The sequence below is a fragment of the Canis lupus genome, chromosome 29, assembly GCF_048164855.1.
Source record: "Canis lupus baileyi chromosome 29, mCanLup2.hap1, whole genome shotgun sequence".
NCBI classification, from domain to species: domain Eukaryota; kingdom Metazoa; phylum Chordata; class Mammalia; order Carnivora; family Canidae; genus Canis; species Canis lupus.
This window is the reverse complement of record NC_132866.1, coordinates 23,823,143-23,838,841: the sequence shown is the minus strand read 5'-3', so window position 1 is coordinate 23,838,841 and position 15,699 is coordinate 23,823,143. Positions and strand designations below refer to the sequence as shown.

General features: G+C 40.1%; 1 protein-coding gene across 2 annotated transcripts in view; it reads left to right on the top strand.

Moving 5' to 3' along the window:
* Positions 1-15,699, top strand: part of SORCS3 (sortilin related VPS10 domain containing receptor 3) — a 579,951-nt gene that overhangs the window by 551,041 nt on the left and 13,211 nt on the right. For both annotated transcript variants that reach the window (XM_072805399.1, XM_072805400.1), the window contains exons 20-22: positions 2,656-2,789; positions 12,381-12,504; positions 13,898-14,010. In XM_072805399.1, the coding sequence (XP_072661500.1) occupies positions 2,656-2,789; positions 12,381-12,504; positions 13,898-14,010 (371 nt within the window). The remainder of the gene's footprint in view (positions 1-2,655; positions 2,790-12,380; positions 12,505-13,897; positions 14,011-15,699) is intronic.

The following is a 15,699-nucleotide window of genomic DNA, read 5'->3' as shown; positions in this document are numbered from 1 at the left end:
CATGGCTGCATTTACCAGACAGTTATTACAGTGGAAACTGCTCTTGGCCTCACCTTGGGCCATTAGCTAACAAAAGTAGTTGTTAGCCGCCCATAATAACCAATCTCACACAGCTTATTAGATTTTTATCAAAAAGAGCCCTATTTGACAGTGAGGATTTTAGGATTTTGCTGTGTTCCCTCCTGAATCCCTTCAGCAATCTTCTCCCTGGTCCATGGTGTTCTGTTCCTAGGTTGAAGCCTAGAGCTTCTGGCTCAGGTTCTTTGCCCTAAAAAGCTGTTACATGTTCTTGTTCCTTGAGACTCTATTTAGCCAAACATGCTTATCTTAGAACTGGAATAAATGTGATTGTGTTTGATGGTATGTTAATTCATAGAAGCTGTATCCCTTCTCTTGGCATGGGTTTAGGAAGAAGGAGATCTCCTTTTATCTTTTTGGGCATGGGTACCCAATAATGTGTGGCTGGGCCAAGGCCCCTGAGTGACAGAAAGCACAGAAGAATTTCCAGGACCACAAGGCATTAGCAGTATCATCACTTAACTGTGGAAAGGCCCGAGGTTCTGATGAGTTGCCCAGGGGAATGAACTACATGTATTTTTAGGGTGATAAATAACAGGAGCATTGACATTAAGGGTAAGGGCCCCTTTCCCAGCAAGAGAGGAATTAGCTCTGCACCTGAGTGCCTAAGAAAGACTCTGAGGTGTTACCGTAAGACACAGAATTCTTACCTCCCTGCTAGGACATGGCTGGCCAGGGACTTCTTCCCACTGCCTCATTCTCTTCCCCATGGTTCAGTAAAACATGAACGACAAAGAAAGACAAAATCCTCAAAATGAGTCAATAAAGTCATAAAAGTACCCAGTGTTTTCTCATACCTTGTGGTTTCTTTTATTTTCACCAACAACCAAGCCATACAAAAATAATTGAGCAGATCGACTTATTGGAAATAATTAAACCTTTAGCTAAATGTGTTTCTGAAGCAAAAAGGTTGAAATGATTTGCTAGAATAAGTTATTTGCTGGAAGAAACCTTGAGGGTTCTAGCTCTGTGGTCCAGTCAGAGTGCTGTAGGCAGGGAATACTCTCAGTCAGGATACACAGATCCTTCAATACTTGTTGCTTGTTTGAGAGGGTACAATATGGAGAGTGGCAAGCAGACCTGGCTGCTGTCCTCATTTAAACATCAGTTTTTGCGCCAACACCTTCTTCCCCAACATAAATTTACCTACAACACCATGAGACTCAGAAGAACTCCCATGTCTTAGAGGGACTTCTACCCAATGATACATAGAGACCGTGATGGGGGTGGTAGTGATAGTGGTGGTGGTGATGGTGGTGGTAGAAATAGTGCCATCCCCTAATTAATGATATGGTACTTTTAACATCCACATATCCCATCCATATGTTCTTATTCTGATAAGGAAGCCAAGGGATGGGGTAATACTCTGTGTAGGGTCAAGCCTCTTGGGGATAGAGAAAAGGATCCTGCAGCTAAATTTAAACCAGACCAGAAATGAGAAGAAGCCATCTGTTTTCTTCCCTTTAAAATGAACTGTCTCCCAAATGACCCACGATGTAAACAGTGAAGCCTGAGTGGTCAGGATAATGTTCCACCTGCAAGAAGAATTCAGGGCCCTCAGGCTAAGGAGATGTGTGGACTGCAGTCTTGACCTTGAGCCACTTTTGCACGTTAGCGCTATCATAGCAGAAACCAGGAAATGATGCACTAGCAGAGTGTGAACAGCTAACTAGAATCTCTGGATTTGTTAAGTAGGAGGGATAAAAGGAAGGGAAAGGAGGAAGAAGGAAGGAAGGCAAAGAGAGAAAAAGGAAAAGAAGGGAAAGAGGTGTGGGAAGAGGAGAAAACCTCCCAGAGTTGAAAAATCACATCCCCACCTCCGAGTGTGACACTGACACAGTAATACTTCCCATCAGTATTTTTTTTCCTCTTCTCATTTTATTTTGGAAATGCATTAAATTACAGTCCTCATTTATTATGGGTAAGATATGTTCCTGTATGATGCTGCTTATATCAGTTTTCTGAGGGAAAAGAAGAGAAATTTGGTTACCTTTTTGCAGCAGATTTTTTATTATTTGGGAACCTGGCATTTGTTTCTCCTTTGATTTAGGGGGATGCCCTATTTTCCTCTTTGTAAAACAGCTTTGCCAGCTTCCGAACGACACCCAAAGAGTATTGCAGATGACAAGGCGCAATGGTGGACTGTTGAAGAGGATGGGACCAATTAACAATCAGGGATAATAGAAGAGCCCTCCATATGATGCACTGATCCCACCTCACAATACAGACTAATTGTCAGAAATGAAAGACTGCTGTTTATCTCCCTATTTATTGGCTAAGTGTCTAGGAAAGTAGCTTTGCCTTGGATTGGAGGTTCATAAGCATTCATGGTTGGGCACATCAGATGTAAATGCATCTTGGGTGTCACTCAAAAAGTCTGAATCCTGATTTGAGTTCCCCATTACACAAGGTGCTTTATTTCAAGCACCACACACACACATCTCAACATTTGTGAGTTGGCGATCCTTGTTTTATTATATTTTATAGTAATAGGGGTTAAGATTAAGAATCTGGGAGTATGATAAAGTTTGTTTATTCCAGGAACATAAACACTGACACTGTTTTTTGTTCTGTCAGGTCCGGTGGAGCATGTTCATCTCCGAGTGCCATTTGTCGCCATAAGAAATAAGGAGGTCAACATCAGTGCAGTTGTGTGGCCCAGTCAACTGGGGACCCTAACCTATTTCTGGTGGTTCGGCAATAGCACAAAGGTTAGGCCTTTTCTGATCCATGTCTGAGTAGATCTCTACTGAATTTCTCCTGTGCTCCAGCTGCCATGTTGATATTGGGGGCACTGGGGATGTGAGCAGTAGGAAGTACTTAATGAAGCTACGGATCCACATAATTGAATACCACATACGTCTCTCTACCATTTCATTATTATAATAGGGAAAATTCAAACAATCCTAAGGAAGCAAGAGTATCTTGAGAAACCTGCTTCCATAATCAATATTTTTACAACTTCATTTGCCTTATTTTGTTTTAATCCTGGGCTTTCCACTGACAAGATATATAATGTTAAGTGCATCTCTGACATCCAGTGATTCCTTCTGGAAATATGAATTAGTTCTCTAAATGCAGGACTTTGAAGATCAAATGGGGTAATGCATGTAAAGAACCCTTCTCCAAGACCTACTAGGTGACCCAGGGAGGTCAGGGTTCATCTTAGGGATGGTGCTGATGCTGCCAAGTCTCTAAGGAGGGAGCTAAGAGGGCCAGACTGTCAACATGGCATATCCTTCCTACTCCCAGTAGCTTGTGATGGTGACGCTTGTGTCAATAGTGACCACACTTGTAAAATAGGAGCTGGGAATATTTGGGCTGAGGGTCCCTAAATGTAAGAGGTTAATGTTTTTCTCTATTCCTGATTCTATCTTCACATTTTCCTTGGCCATTCTTGATGTGTTTGGCATTGCTCATCTTAGACTTTTCATGTTTTTTTTTTATGTTGTTGTTGAAATATTTATTTATTTATTTATTTATTTATTTATTTATTTAGGAGAGAGGGAGAGAGTTAGCAGGGAGAAGAACAGAGGGAGAGGGGCAAGCAGACTCAGTGTTGAGTGTGGAGCCCAACATTGGGCTTGATCCCACGACCCTGAGATCATGACCTGAAATCAAGAGTTGGGCGCTTAACCAACTGAGCCACCCAAGTACCCTGAGACCTTTCATTTAAAAAAAAAATAATTTAAGAATGATATCATATCAAACTTGGAAATGCTAGACATCTCTAGAATGTAGAAATAAATATTCAGTTCAAGTGTAGTAATTCCTTTAAAAAAAAGAATAAGCAAGGATGCCTGGGTGGCTCAGTGATTGAGCATCTGCCTTTGGCTCAGGGCACGATCCCAGGGTCCTGGGATCAAGTCTCACATCAGGATCCCTGCAGGACTGCTTCTCCCTCTGTCTGTGTTTCTGCTTCTCTCTCATGAATAAATAAAATCTTTTTTTTTTTAAAGATTCATGAGAGATACAGAGAGAGACAGAGAGAGAAAGAGGAACAGACCCAGGCAGAGGGAGAAGCAGGCTCCATGCAGGGAGCCTGACGCAGGACTCGATCCTGGGTCTCCAGGATTACACCCTGGGCTGAAGGCAGTGCTAAACCACTGAGCCACCCGGGCTGCCCTAAAATCTCTTTTTTAAAAAAGAATGAACAATGATAGTTTTGTTTGTTCAAGGTGACCAAAAAGAACTTTACACTGTACATAAGAGTGGGAGATAATTCACCCCTGCTCTTTCTTAGGGAGGCAGCATGATATGGTGGTGAAAATATGGACCTTGAAGTGACAGAGACAATACTGGCTGTGTGAGCTTAATGAAGTCATTTGACCTAAAATTTAATTCACTCAACACAAACTGGAGAGAATAATGCCTATATCATCTCGACTGTTGTGAAAACTAAGTGAGATGCTATATATCTCCCTGGCACACACTAGGTACTCAATAAATGGATGCTTTTAATGGAAACTGGGAGTTAGGATGGGTTAATAAAAGAACCAGACATATGGACCCAAGGGACCCTTTTCTGTTTACATTATTCATGCTATATACTTTCAAATCAGTTTTTTAGAATAGGTTGTGATGCTTTTGGATTTCTGGACTTATTATTCACCAGGACAAGAGATACAGAAGTTAGTTATTAAGATCCCTATTTGGTACATTAGAGAAATAAAAGTCCCCTGTGTGAGATGAGCATCCCAAGGACAAACATCTGATTAATTATAGAGTCAAGTCTCCTAACTTCCATCTACCATGCTCCACCCCCAGCCCCAGAATGCTTTGGGGACATCACTCTCTTAGTCTGCTAGAGGTTACAGACTCTAAAATCCTGCTTTGATCAACAGTGGGCATACATGGTGAACCGAAAGAAAAGAGAGAGAGAGAGAGAGAGAGAGAGAGAAGATCCTTTGGGAGGAGAAAATTAGAAACAGAGGATTTTTTTAAATATTTTATTTATTCATAGAGATAGAGAGGGAGAAAGAGAGAGGCAGAGACACAGGCAGAGGGAGAAGCAGGCACCATACAGAGAGCCTGACGTGGGACTCGATCCAGCATCTCCAGGATCACGCCCTGGGCTGCAGGCGGCGCTAAACCGCTGCGCCACCGGGGCTGCCCAGAAACAGAGGATTTTAAGCTCATTTTTCTCCTGAGAACTTCTGGCTGTCCAGCCAGGGAATTCTTTTCTGTTAGTGCTCATTTACCTGGTGACCTTTACTGAAGCTGCTATGCACAAGGAGGCAGTTCTTGGCCATTGTCAACACAGTGAGTTACTTAGAACTCCCAAGGAGCCAGAGACACAGCATTTCTCTACAGCATCATTTTTCCCCTTTCAGTGCTTTTTTCTTTGAGTATTATAAGACCTGAATTTCAAAGCCTTTATTAGATTAGTATCTAATAAATTTTGATAAATAAACACATAAGTGGATAAAGTGATGCAAAGCCAAGTTTCTATTTCTCTAATGATTATCTGTGTTCTCTTGGACAAATCTCCTGATTTAAATCTCAGTGTTTTTTCTTTATGTAGAGCAAGGATACGAATATCTAATTCACAAACATCACTGAGTTATTATTTGAAATATCTATCTAGTTGATCTATATTATGTCATATTAAGAGAGAGGAAATTTTTAAATTACAGAATCACATTATAGTTTGCTTTGTTTTGTTTTAGTTTTGTTTGATGATGACCTGAGATATTCCTTCACTTAGGAATTTCATCTATGAGCTTGAGCATGAAATGCTGCACAAATTCCCGGAATAGAGTAATTTTGAAATAAGATAAAGTTGGGTTGCAGACCAGACTCATATTCTTTTTTGCTATATTTCCTTAGTCAAATCATGCAATTTCTCTAAGCTTTAGTTTGGGTCATTATAATGTCAGAATAGTAATAGTAATCACTATTAGTAACTAATAATAAACAAGTAGGAATTAGTAATAATAAATATTAGTAACTTAGATGTGCTAAGAATCTTGATGATGTAACTGACTCTGTTCCATAGATTTCTCTCCCACCTCTAAGAATGGTTATTTGGTCCAGTTGAGAGAGGGATATTTGCAGTGCTACTTGCCAACACCATACCAGAAACACATCAAGGTGACATCATTGCCCAATAATTGATCCAATGAGCCATATTTGACTGGCAAATTAATGAGTGTCTTTGAGTGTTCTGGTGAGCGCTCTTATTTTGGAGCTATTTTGGTTCCCTTTGAATAGCAAACTGATCTGTAAAAGGAGCTAATACTAATTTTGAGCATTTATTCCTACTTCTGCTTTGTAGGAGGCTCTTCCTACACATTATTTAATTTAATCATTAGGACATTACTGATGGAGAAATTATCCCATTTTTCAGAGAAAACACTTAGGCTAATAGCCTCAGAAAGTAATGTTTTATGGTTGCGTGTGCGTGTGTGTGGTAACTAAAAGAATTAGGCAGGTTCACCCAAATAACTAAATTAAATCAACCTCTCAAGAAGAATTCATTCACCCCTGCCTTTATATCTAGCCCTTCACTTGGTGTTCTCCAGAATAGAGGAGCACATACAACATTGTCTCTACCTTCAAAGAGATTATAGTCCATAAGAGAAGGCATGATGGACAGAAATGCAACGATGGTGAGCAAGTGTGATTTATAATCAAATAGAAGAGAAGAAGCATTCCTAAAATCCAACAATAGTCTTTTATACCAACAAACTTACCAGGGAGATGCAAAATTGTATCAGTAACTCTGTGGATCTTTTTCAAGAACCCATATTTTGTGCCAGATGTTGTGAGGAATGCAAATCAGTGTAAATTCCATTTGTTTCCATTTAGAAATAATCTGTTTGAGAATATAAAGATATAAATACTTTAAGGTATGGTGGTAGGGATGTAATATTACTGGCCCAGTCAAACAGCCTAGGTGGTGGTGGATATATGCCTTGCTGATCATGGAATGAGTCATGGATGAAGTTGGTCTTAACTTGGCACTGAAAAAATGGTGGAAATGAGGCAGAGAAAGGGAAAGAGATTTGTATGGAAAGGTAAGACATGGTCGTGTTCTGTGTAGAAGGATTCAGACAAAACACAGGATTCATTTGGGCAGAAATTTAGAGAAAGCCCTAAAAGGTAGGGAAGAGAGATAACAGGTGGCTTTGAATAGCAGAAATGATGATTTTTGTTTGTCTTAGAAATTCATATTTAGGATAGGATTACAGAAGATAGAACGAGATTCAGGGACAGAGATACTTTCCCAGTGATACAGTGAAATACTTTTGATGAGCTTTTGGATGTGTCTTGAGTGTGCACGTGTGTGTGTGTGCGTGTATGTATGTATGTGTGTGTGTGAGAGAGAGACAGAGAGAGATAGAGACAGAGAGAGAGAGTTTGAGTGATTGAGGGGACTTTTTCCCCAAAATATGAATTTTCACGTTAATCCCATAGTCGTAACACATCTATAGATACCATTTTGCTTTATTTTATTCTGGTCTTTGTACATATTTTAGGTTGTTTTGCATAGTTCTAATCATAGTATATCCACAGTTATACATTCTGCCTTTTCCACTTCATATGATAAACACTTTTTTACATGTAACTGTATAAATCTGTTGCAGGTTTTAAGTAAGGCAAGCATAGTGATTGCTTAGTCTGTCCAATTTGGAAATGGCAGCTTTTCTCAAGATATACATTTAAACTGTGGAGGTTTATAATGTTCAATATTAACTTGACTTAACAGCGTCTGGGAAACTGGTATAGGCTGCATCCAAAGATTTCCCTGAAGCTCCTTGTTCCATTAGTCAAGTGGAAATCTCATAACTAAATAGTCACTCAGAGCTTTGTCGATATCTTTCTGGGCACAGTGGATAATCTGTGACCTGTCGCACATAAGGGTTCTCTGTGGGCAGGGAGGTAACTCACAAGCTGGGTAGGGAATGAGGTGTTATTCCAAGGAGTCTCACCATGGGCTGGCCCTGCAGCTTGGACAAAGCACAGAGACAGAGAAGTCAATCAGCCGCCTGTTGGATTTGTGGGGCTCTGAAAGGCCAATTTGCTTGGATTAACAGAGGTCTGGCTTAATAAATGTGTCTGCTTGCCTAATAGATTTAGTAAATGAACCTTACAATTCTTGATTTAATTTAGCATTATGCACTAGATATTAGTGGCCAACAAAGAATTCAGAAATCCTGTTGAGTGATCCAGCTTTGCAAGGAAGGTGAAATCAGCCATGATGCCATATCACTTGATGAAAACAAAGGCAATTCGGAAAACAAAATTAGCTCCTGCCTCTTCCCTAGCATGGAAGCCTTTGGTCTGCCACCTGGGGACCAAGTGTTCCCATTCAGCACTATTTGCTGTGACTCAGAGCCCTGAATGGCTGATAGGATGGCACACTCCCTCCTACCACAGATGGCATTCCTTTTGTCCTGCAGCCCTGCACCCTTGTTTGGCTCCTGGATCTCCTAGGATAGCAGCCAGATGGAGAGAAGAGCAGATCTGCAGGGACAAGAAGAATTCCACTCATCTCACAAGAGATGACCTGGGCGGCTCAGTTGGTTAAGCATCCAACTCTTGATCTCAGCTCAGGTCAGGATCTCAGGGTTGTGAGATCGAGCTCTGTGTCGAGCTCCACACTCAGTGGGGAGTCTGCTTGAGATTCTCTCTCTCCCTCCCCCTCTGCCCCTCCCTACCCCACTTGCTTGCATGCTCTCTCTCTCTCAAAAATAAATAAATGAATCTTTTTTTTTTTTTAAGTGATGCCTTTGCTTGGCAGAGTACCAACTAGACTAAGGCTATAAGAGTATGCAAAGAAAGGAGAGTGGGGAACATGGACCTCTAAATTCCATGACAGGGAAATAATGAAGGTTTCATGAAGAGACAACTGTTAAGAGAGAAAAATACCTGGTAGTGAGAGGTGGGAAGATGACAGCTGAGAACAGGGATCCAATATGGAGGACAGTGGAAAACAGCCATGGTCAGAGAGAGTCATTCATGGAATTAGGGAAAATAAAATCACATTGACTATTTATTTCATGTTTTCTGTCCCAACACTTTATTATGGAAAACTTCAAACATACACTAAAGTTGAAGTAATTTTACAGTGAACATCTACATACCCACCTTCTGTAGTCTACCATTAACATTTACTATTTTTGTTTTATCATGTCTGATTATCTCTCTGTTCTTCAGTCCATCCATCAATTAATCTTATTTTTTTCACTCATTTTAAATTTTAGACACCAATACACTTTGTCCTAAATGTTTCAGTTTGCAAATCACTAACTAGAGTTCAGTATTTGCTTATACGTTTTCCCCCGTGGTGGTATCAGTGATCAAATGCACAAATCCAGAATGTACACTTTCTGAGTTTTGACAAAGACATTCACATGTGACCCAAACTCCTGTCAAAATATATGTACCAAATATATGTACCATCACTCTGGAAAGTTCTCACATTCTCTCTGTTGGTACCCACCTCCAATTCCCAAAATAATCACTCCTTTTTTTTCTATCAGAGATTAGATTTGCCTGTTCTAGAACCTCATATATATAATTATACCATATGAATTCTTTTATATAAGACTTCTTTCACTTCTAGTTTTGGGATTTATTCATACTGTTATATATATCATTTGTTTTTTGCTTTTGTGTTCATTGTATGGATATACCGTGGCTTGTGCATCCATTTTCCCATTGATGAATTTCTGGGCTGTTTCCAGTTTGGGGCTATTATGAATAGGCTTCTGTGAACATTTTTGTTTGTTTGTGGACATACGTTTTCTTTTCTCTTGACTAAATTCTCAAGACTACAATTGCTAAGTCATAAAATATAAAATATAAAATTGTACATCTACTTTGGAAAAATTATTGAGGTTTCTTGCAAAATTAAACTTTTTCCTAAGTAGTTATATCACTTTACATCCCCCCAAAAATGTATGAGAGTTCCAGTTACTCTGCATCCTTAATAATATTTTATATTATCATTTTTAAAGAAAATTTAGCCATTTTGTTGGGTATATTGTGGTATCTCATTTTTATTCCAAAGAATATGACTAGATAATGAAGATAATGAAGGTCTCCTAACAGATAAGATTGAATGGGGTAACCAGTAGGGACTAGAAAGTTTGCCTTAAGCCATTCATCAATCCTGTATATTCTGATTGCTGAATAATTGCTAAAGGTAATTTATTATAATAGCAATAGAATAAAGCCAGAGTTTCAAGACTTTGTTCTTATTACACTAGAACTGGCAACTGTGTGGCACACGTGTTGTTCCACTGCCTTGGCCAACGTTGGTATGCTGAAACCTACTTGACTTCAGCTTCCTTCTCAACACAGGACACTCAACAGCCACTGTCAGACTATAGGAGTTGATGTACATCACAGAACCTACTTACAACTCATTCATTGTTTAATTCAGAAGACCACACCCTTGTGTGTAATGTCACTGAGCCTTAAGAATACTTGAACTCTGGTGTCTGCTCTTAGTTAAAGGAAAGAGTGTATCTATTTCTTAAATTTTTATTTTATTTAAATTCTAGTCAGTTAGCATATATATATTGTAATATTGACTTCAGGAGTAGAATTTACTGATTCATCCTTTACATAGAATATTCAGTGCTTAACACAAGTGCCCTCATTTCTATACTCACTTCTTTCTTTCATGTAGAAAACAGAGAAGAAAGTATGTCACATCTCTAATCTTGCCCAACTCCAGCTATCAGCCTGGTCATAAAATAATAGAGCTACAGAATTTTATTTTATTTTTTAAAGTTTTTTAATTTAAATTCCAGTTAGTTAATATACAGTGCAATATTAGTATCAGATGAACAATACAGTGATTCAACACTTTCATACATCATCCAATGCTCATCACAACAAGTTCACTCCTTAATCCCCATCATCTATTTAACCCATCCCTTCTATCCCCCCCCCCCCCACCTCCCTTCTAGTAACCATCAATTGGTTCTCTGAAGTTAAGAATCTGTGTCTTGGTTTCCCCACACACACCCTACTTTCCTCTTTGCTCATTTGTTTTGTTTCTTAAATTCCACATATGAAGGAAATCATATGGTATTTGTCTTTCTCGGACTGATTTATTTCACTTAGCATAATACTTGTGGTGCAATAGTAGCCTCTCTGACTCCAGAATTTTAAAGCAGAAGAAATCAAATTATGTTTCAGAGGCCCAGTTGGAAATTACAAGCTAGAAAAAAATTCTAGTCTTGCAGCAGGGACACTGTCTGAAAGCTGCATCTTTGAGTCTCTGCAGGGCTCTGGCACACACAACTAGGCCATGTTCAGTTAGGAGTGCCTGAGTGTGCTGGCCCACCCCCATCCCCTTAAAGAGCTGCTCTATGCATCCCCAACTGGCTACATTCTTGGTCTCTAGCCCATTGCTGTCATGACACATAAAGAAGAGAAGGAGTCTGCTCATCTGTTTTTGTGGCATCTCTAAGAGGTGCCTTAGAGCAGCTTCCTACTGTTATGTTATACCTTGCAAATGACAGGAAGTTGGAAGGGCATAGGCCTTAAGATGACAACTGAATAATGACTCTTTGACCTCAGGATCTGCATTCTTCTCTCCATAGGCACCTGCTTTTATCAAGATCCAAATACTCAGGAAAGTAATATATTCTGTATTTCTCTATCTTTGGGAAGCCCCTGTATGTTGCTATCAGGAAAATAGAGCAGAAAAAGAAAAATAGAATTAAAACGGTCACAGATGTGTGTGTTTATATATTTTCCAACCTATTTAAAATGTTAGAATGCTTTGAAGTGGAAAATACAGATACAATAAAAGAAAATGCCAGTGATTGGACTATACATCCAACTTACATATATATGAAAGCAATGTGCCAAGGATGAGTGATGCAGAAGTAAATAAAATGTGACCATGTCTCGAAAGGTCTTACAGTCCAAGAGAATACAGGAGGAAATGCAAGTGACACACAATATTGGAGAAGAAGAGAAATAAATGATCTATTCCCAGAGCCAGCTGGAATAGGTTACAAATGTTGCTTCTACTTTGCTCCAGGAGAAGGAACAGAGTGACATGCAAAATCCACAGTGCCCATTCTTATCTGTATCTTTCAGGATTACATTTTACAGTATATATCAAGGGTATTAATACTCTTCCTGGATAGTGGATATAATCACAGTTTTTGGAAGCTATGAAAAGTCATTTTCTTTTTTCTTGTTTCAAGTTCAGATCCCTTAGGGTTACACAAATACCATGCAGATTTGTGACAGTCTGAGATTTGTAAGAAAAGAAGAAATTCTGATATCCCAGAGAGGACTAAATGGGTATTTCTCCTTCTGTCTTTTAGCCTCTAATCACCTTGGACAGCAGCATTTCCTTCACATTCCTGGCTGAGGGTACCAACACCATCACTGTCCAGGTGGCTGCTGGGAATGCCCTTATCCAGGACACAAAAGACATTGCTGTGCATGGTAAGCATTGAAAATTGTTCTGTGATGCCCTCTCCTGCCCAAGGAATCCCCTCTGCCTACCCTCCTGGCATCCCTTGACTGCTTTGGAAGTTCCCCAGGCCAGGGGGAGATTATGTAGGTCAACAAGAGTTTTCCAAACGTACTCTACCTTGTTCCTGAATAGACACTAAGGCTGTGAGAGAAACTGGCACAATTGGGCATAGACAAGCACTTATTATCCCCTAAGATATTTCTGCATCACAGCCTGATGGGTATCTCATTAGACAAATACATATCATAATTGAAGGATTCTAAGCTAGAAAAATTGTCATAGAAGCATCTAGATCTGATGTCCTGCTAAGGTATCTATAACACCTGTGCAGCACCGACCCTTTGTGACCATGGGGACTGGTGATTTCAAAAGAGGAGTCATGACTTCTGACCTTGCAGAACTGACAGCTGAGTTACTGAGATGAATTACACATAACCAATTGTTGGAAAATTCTAATATCCTTGGCTGCAAAGTCTCAAGAATAAGGCTAAGAATATGAGTGCAGAACTAGAAAGAAGAATGGATAATAAGGCCACCATCCTGTTATCAATCCTGGAAAACCATTCCTAATTATTAAATTTATTTCAAATCAAGCTTTACTTTTAGAACCTTCCCACACAACTTCCCCCAGGCCCCTAAAGACCGCCACTATAGATGGAGGTTTCTAAAAAGTTGTACTAAGGTATGCAGTCCTCTGACTGAGAACATACTTCTTCAGCCTTATGTCAGGTGAATGCCTTTTTCTACATCTCTGCAAATTTGATACTCTGGCTCTCTCATCAGAGACCTGTAAGACTTACTTTAATCACACACTTTTAGTGAGGTATAAATTTAATACAGAAGCACACACGTGTCACAAGTATTTAGTTTCATGACTTACCACACAGTAAACAGACTGTGTACACACTAACTGGGTCAAGAAACTGAACATCACCCACACGCTACACACAGGATTTTGATTCAATTCCCTCCTAGGAGGAAGGTAAGAGGAACCAAGGGGATGACAAGGCAAGGTTCCAATCCCATCGAGCCCAGCTTAATGCTTTGTTGTTGGCTCGGCATAATACTACCAACAATAGCAAAGACTCCTCTTTCTGGAGGTTTCATACTTTCATTTCAAGTAATATCTTTTACCAGAAGAAGGGTGTAAGATGCTAGGAACTCCTACATGGTGGGGGCATAAATCTACTTCCATTCACAAAGTCTTACCTTCTTTGCAAAGCCAAGAAACACACAGATAGGAAGGAATTTTAGGTGAGGCCACATGGAAGAGTGGACTTTTCCCTAAAGCACAATGATTTTGGCATCTGCTAGCCTGCCACCCCCCTCTCAGCCCTACTCACACATCTTCTGTCATTGCAGAGTATTTCCAGTCCCAACTTTTGTCATTCTCTCCAAATCTGGATTACCATAACCCTGACATTCCTGAGTGGAGGCAAGATATTGGCAATGTCATCAAGCGAGCTCTGGTTAAAGTAAGTTGGCTGTATCTCTGCTTTTGTGTTAGTGTATAAAGAAAAGAACCAAATGGTCTGGTCCAGAATAAAATTTTATGGGTTAAAACCACCATTCTTCAGTTATATAAGGATTATCTCTCTGTCAAAAGAGAGACAAGAATAAGGAGAAGGAAAGGTGGAGGGAAGGGGCAGGGGAAGACAGAAAGACAGGATCCGGTGTTTGAGGATGGGAATTGGCCCTGTCTTTATACTTAATTTTTCTAATACAGGAGTTTGACCTCTTTAACGAATAATAGATGGAACACTCATTAAATCTATACAGATATCATTCACTGGGCTTGTTCTTTGCCCACCAAGGGGGTTTCTTAACCAGGTATTCAGACTCACAAGACCACCATTGGCTATGTATGACAATCAGAAGGCTACATACAGACCAGAAAACAGAACATACTATCAGAGTAATAGAATTCTAGAGTTAGGGATCCCTGGGTGGCGCAGCGGTTTGGCGCCTGCCTTTGGCCCAGGGCGCGATCCTGGAGACCCGGGATCGAATCCCACGTCAGGCTCCCGGTGCATGGAGCCTGCTTCTCCCTCTGCCTGTGTCTCTGCCTCTCTCTCTCTCTCTGTGTGTGACTATCATAAATAAATAAAAAATTAAAAAAAAAAAAAAAAAAAGAATTCTAGAGTTAACCCAACGTCAGACTGGCCTTAGAGAGCTTTCAAAGAGTTTTGTTATCCCTTTGCTCAGAACTAGGTACTAGAAGATAATGACAAATGCAACATGGGTTTTTCAAATGTAGAGGTCAGTCTAACATGTGACTAGCGGCAGAGGCATGGACAGTATTTCAAAAGAGTGTGGAGAAAAATATGATTCCCTCTATCCAGGGAAATGAAGGCTTAGCCTGTTATTCCTGATTCATTAGATACTTGTGAGCTCTTAGGGTGGTCTCTGCAGGGAATACTTGAACTCAGTTTTAAAGGTTACCTAATGGTTAACAGAGGACAGTGTCTTTCAGGTAGAATGAACAGTATGTGCAAAGCCATGGACTACTGAAAGAGCATAGCATATTGGTGAGATGGCAGTCATTCTACAAGTTGTGAGGCCAGTGTTTCTAGACTTGAGCTAGAATGGTTAGGGCAGCTCTTGAATCATCAGAGAAGCTCAAAGGGGACTGACAGACACCTAATAGCCCCTGGGAACTGGAAAAATGTTTTCTTAGTTAAGCAAAAAATGCTGACTATAGATTTATATTCAGATACCCATTGTGGTCACAGTACAGAGGATGGGCTGCTGAGGTGGGAAGTGAATAAGGTGGGGGAGAAATTTCACCATAGATGACCAGTTAAAAGAGTACTGCAGGGCAGCCTGGGTGGCTCAGTAGTTTAGTGCCGCCTTCAGCCCAGGGCGTGATCCTGGAGACCCGGGATCGAGTACCACGTCAGGCTTCCTGCATGGAGCCTGCTTCTCCCTCTGCCTGTGTCTCTCTGCCTCTCTCTCTCCCTGTGTCTCTCATGAATAAATTAATAAAATCTTAAAACAAAACAAAACAAAACAAAAAACAAACAAAAAAGAGTACTGCGGAGTACTGCGGTTCTCTAGACCAGACGTAACAGATCTCAAAGAGGAAAGATTCAAAAGGTACTTGGGAAGTTGAATAGTAGAATGGGTGACTAATAGGATGTAGTGGGAATGAGAAGGAGAGAAGC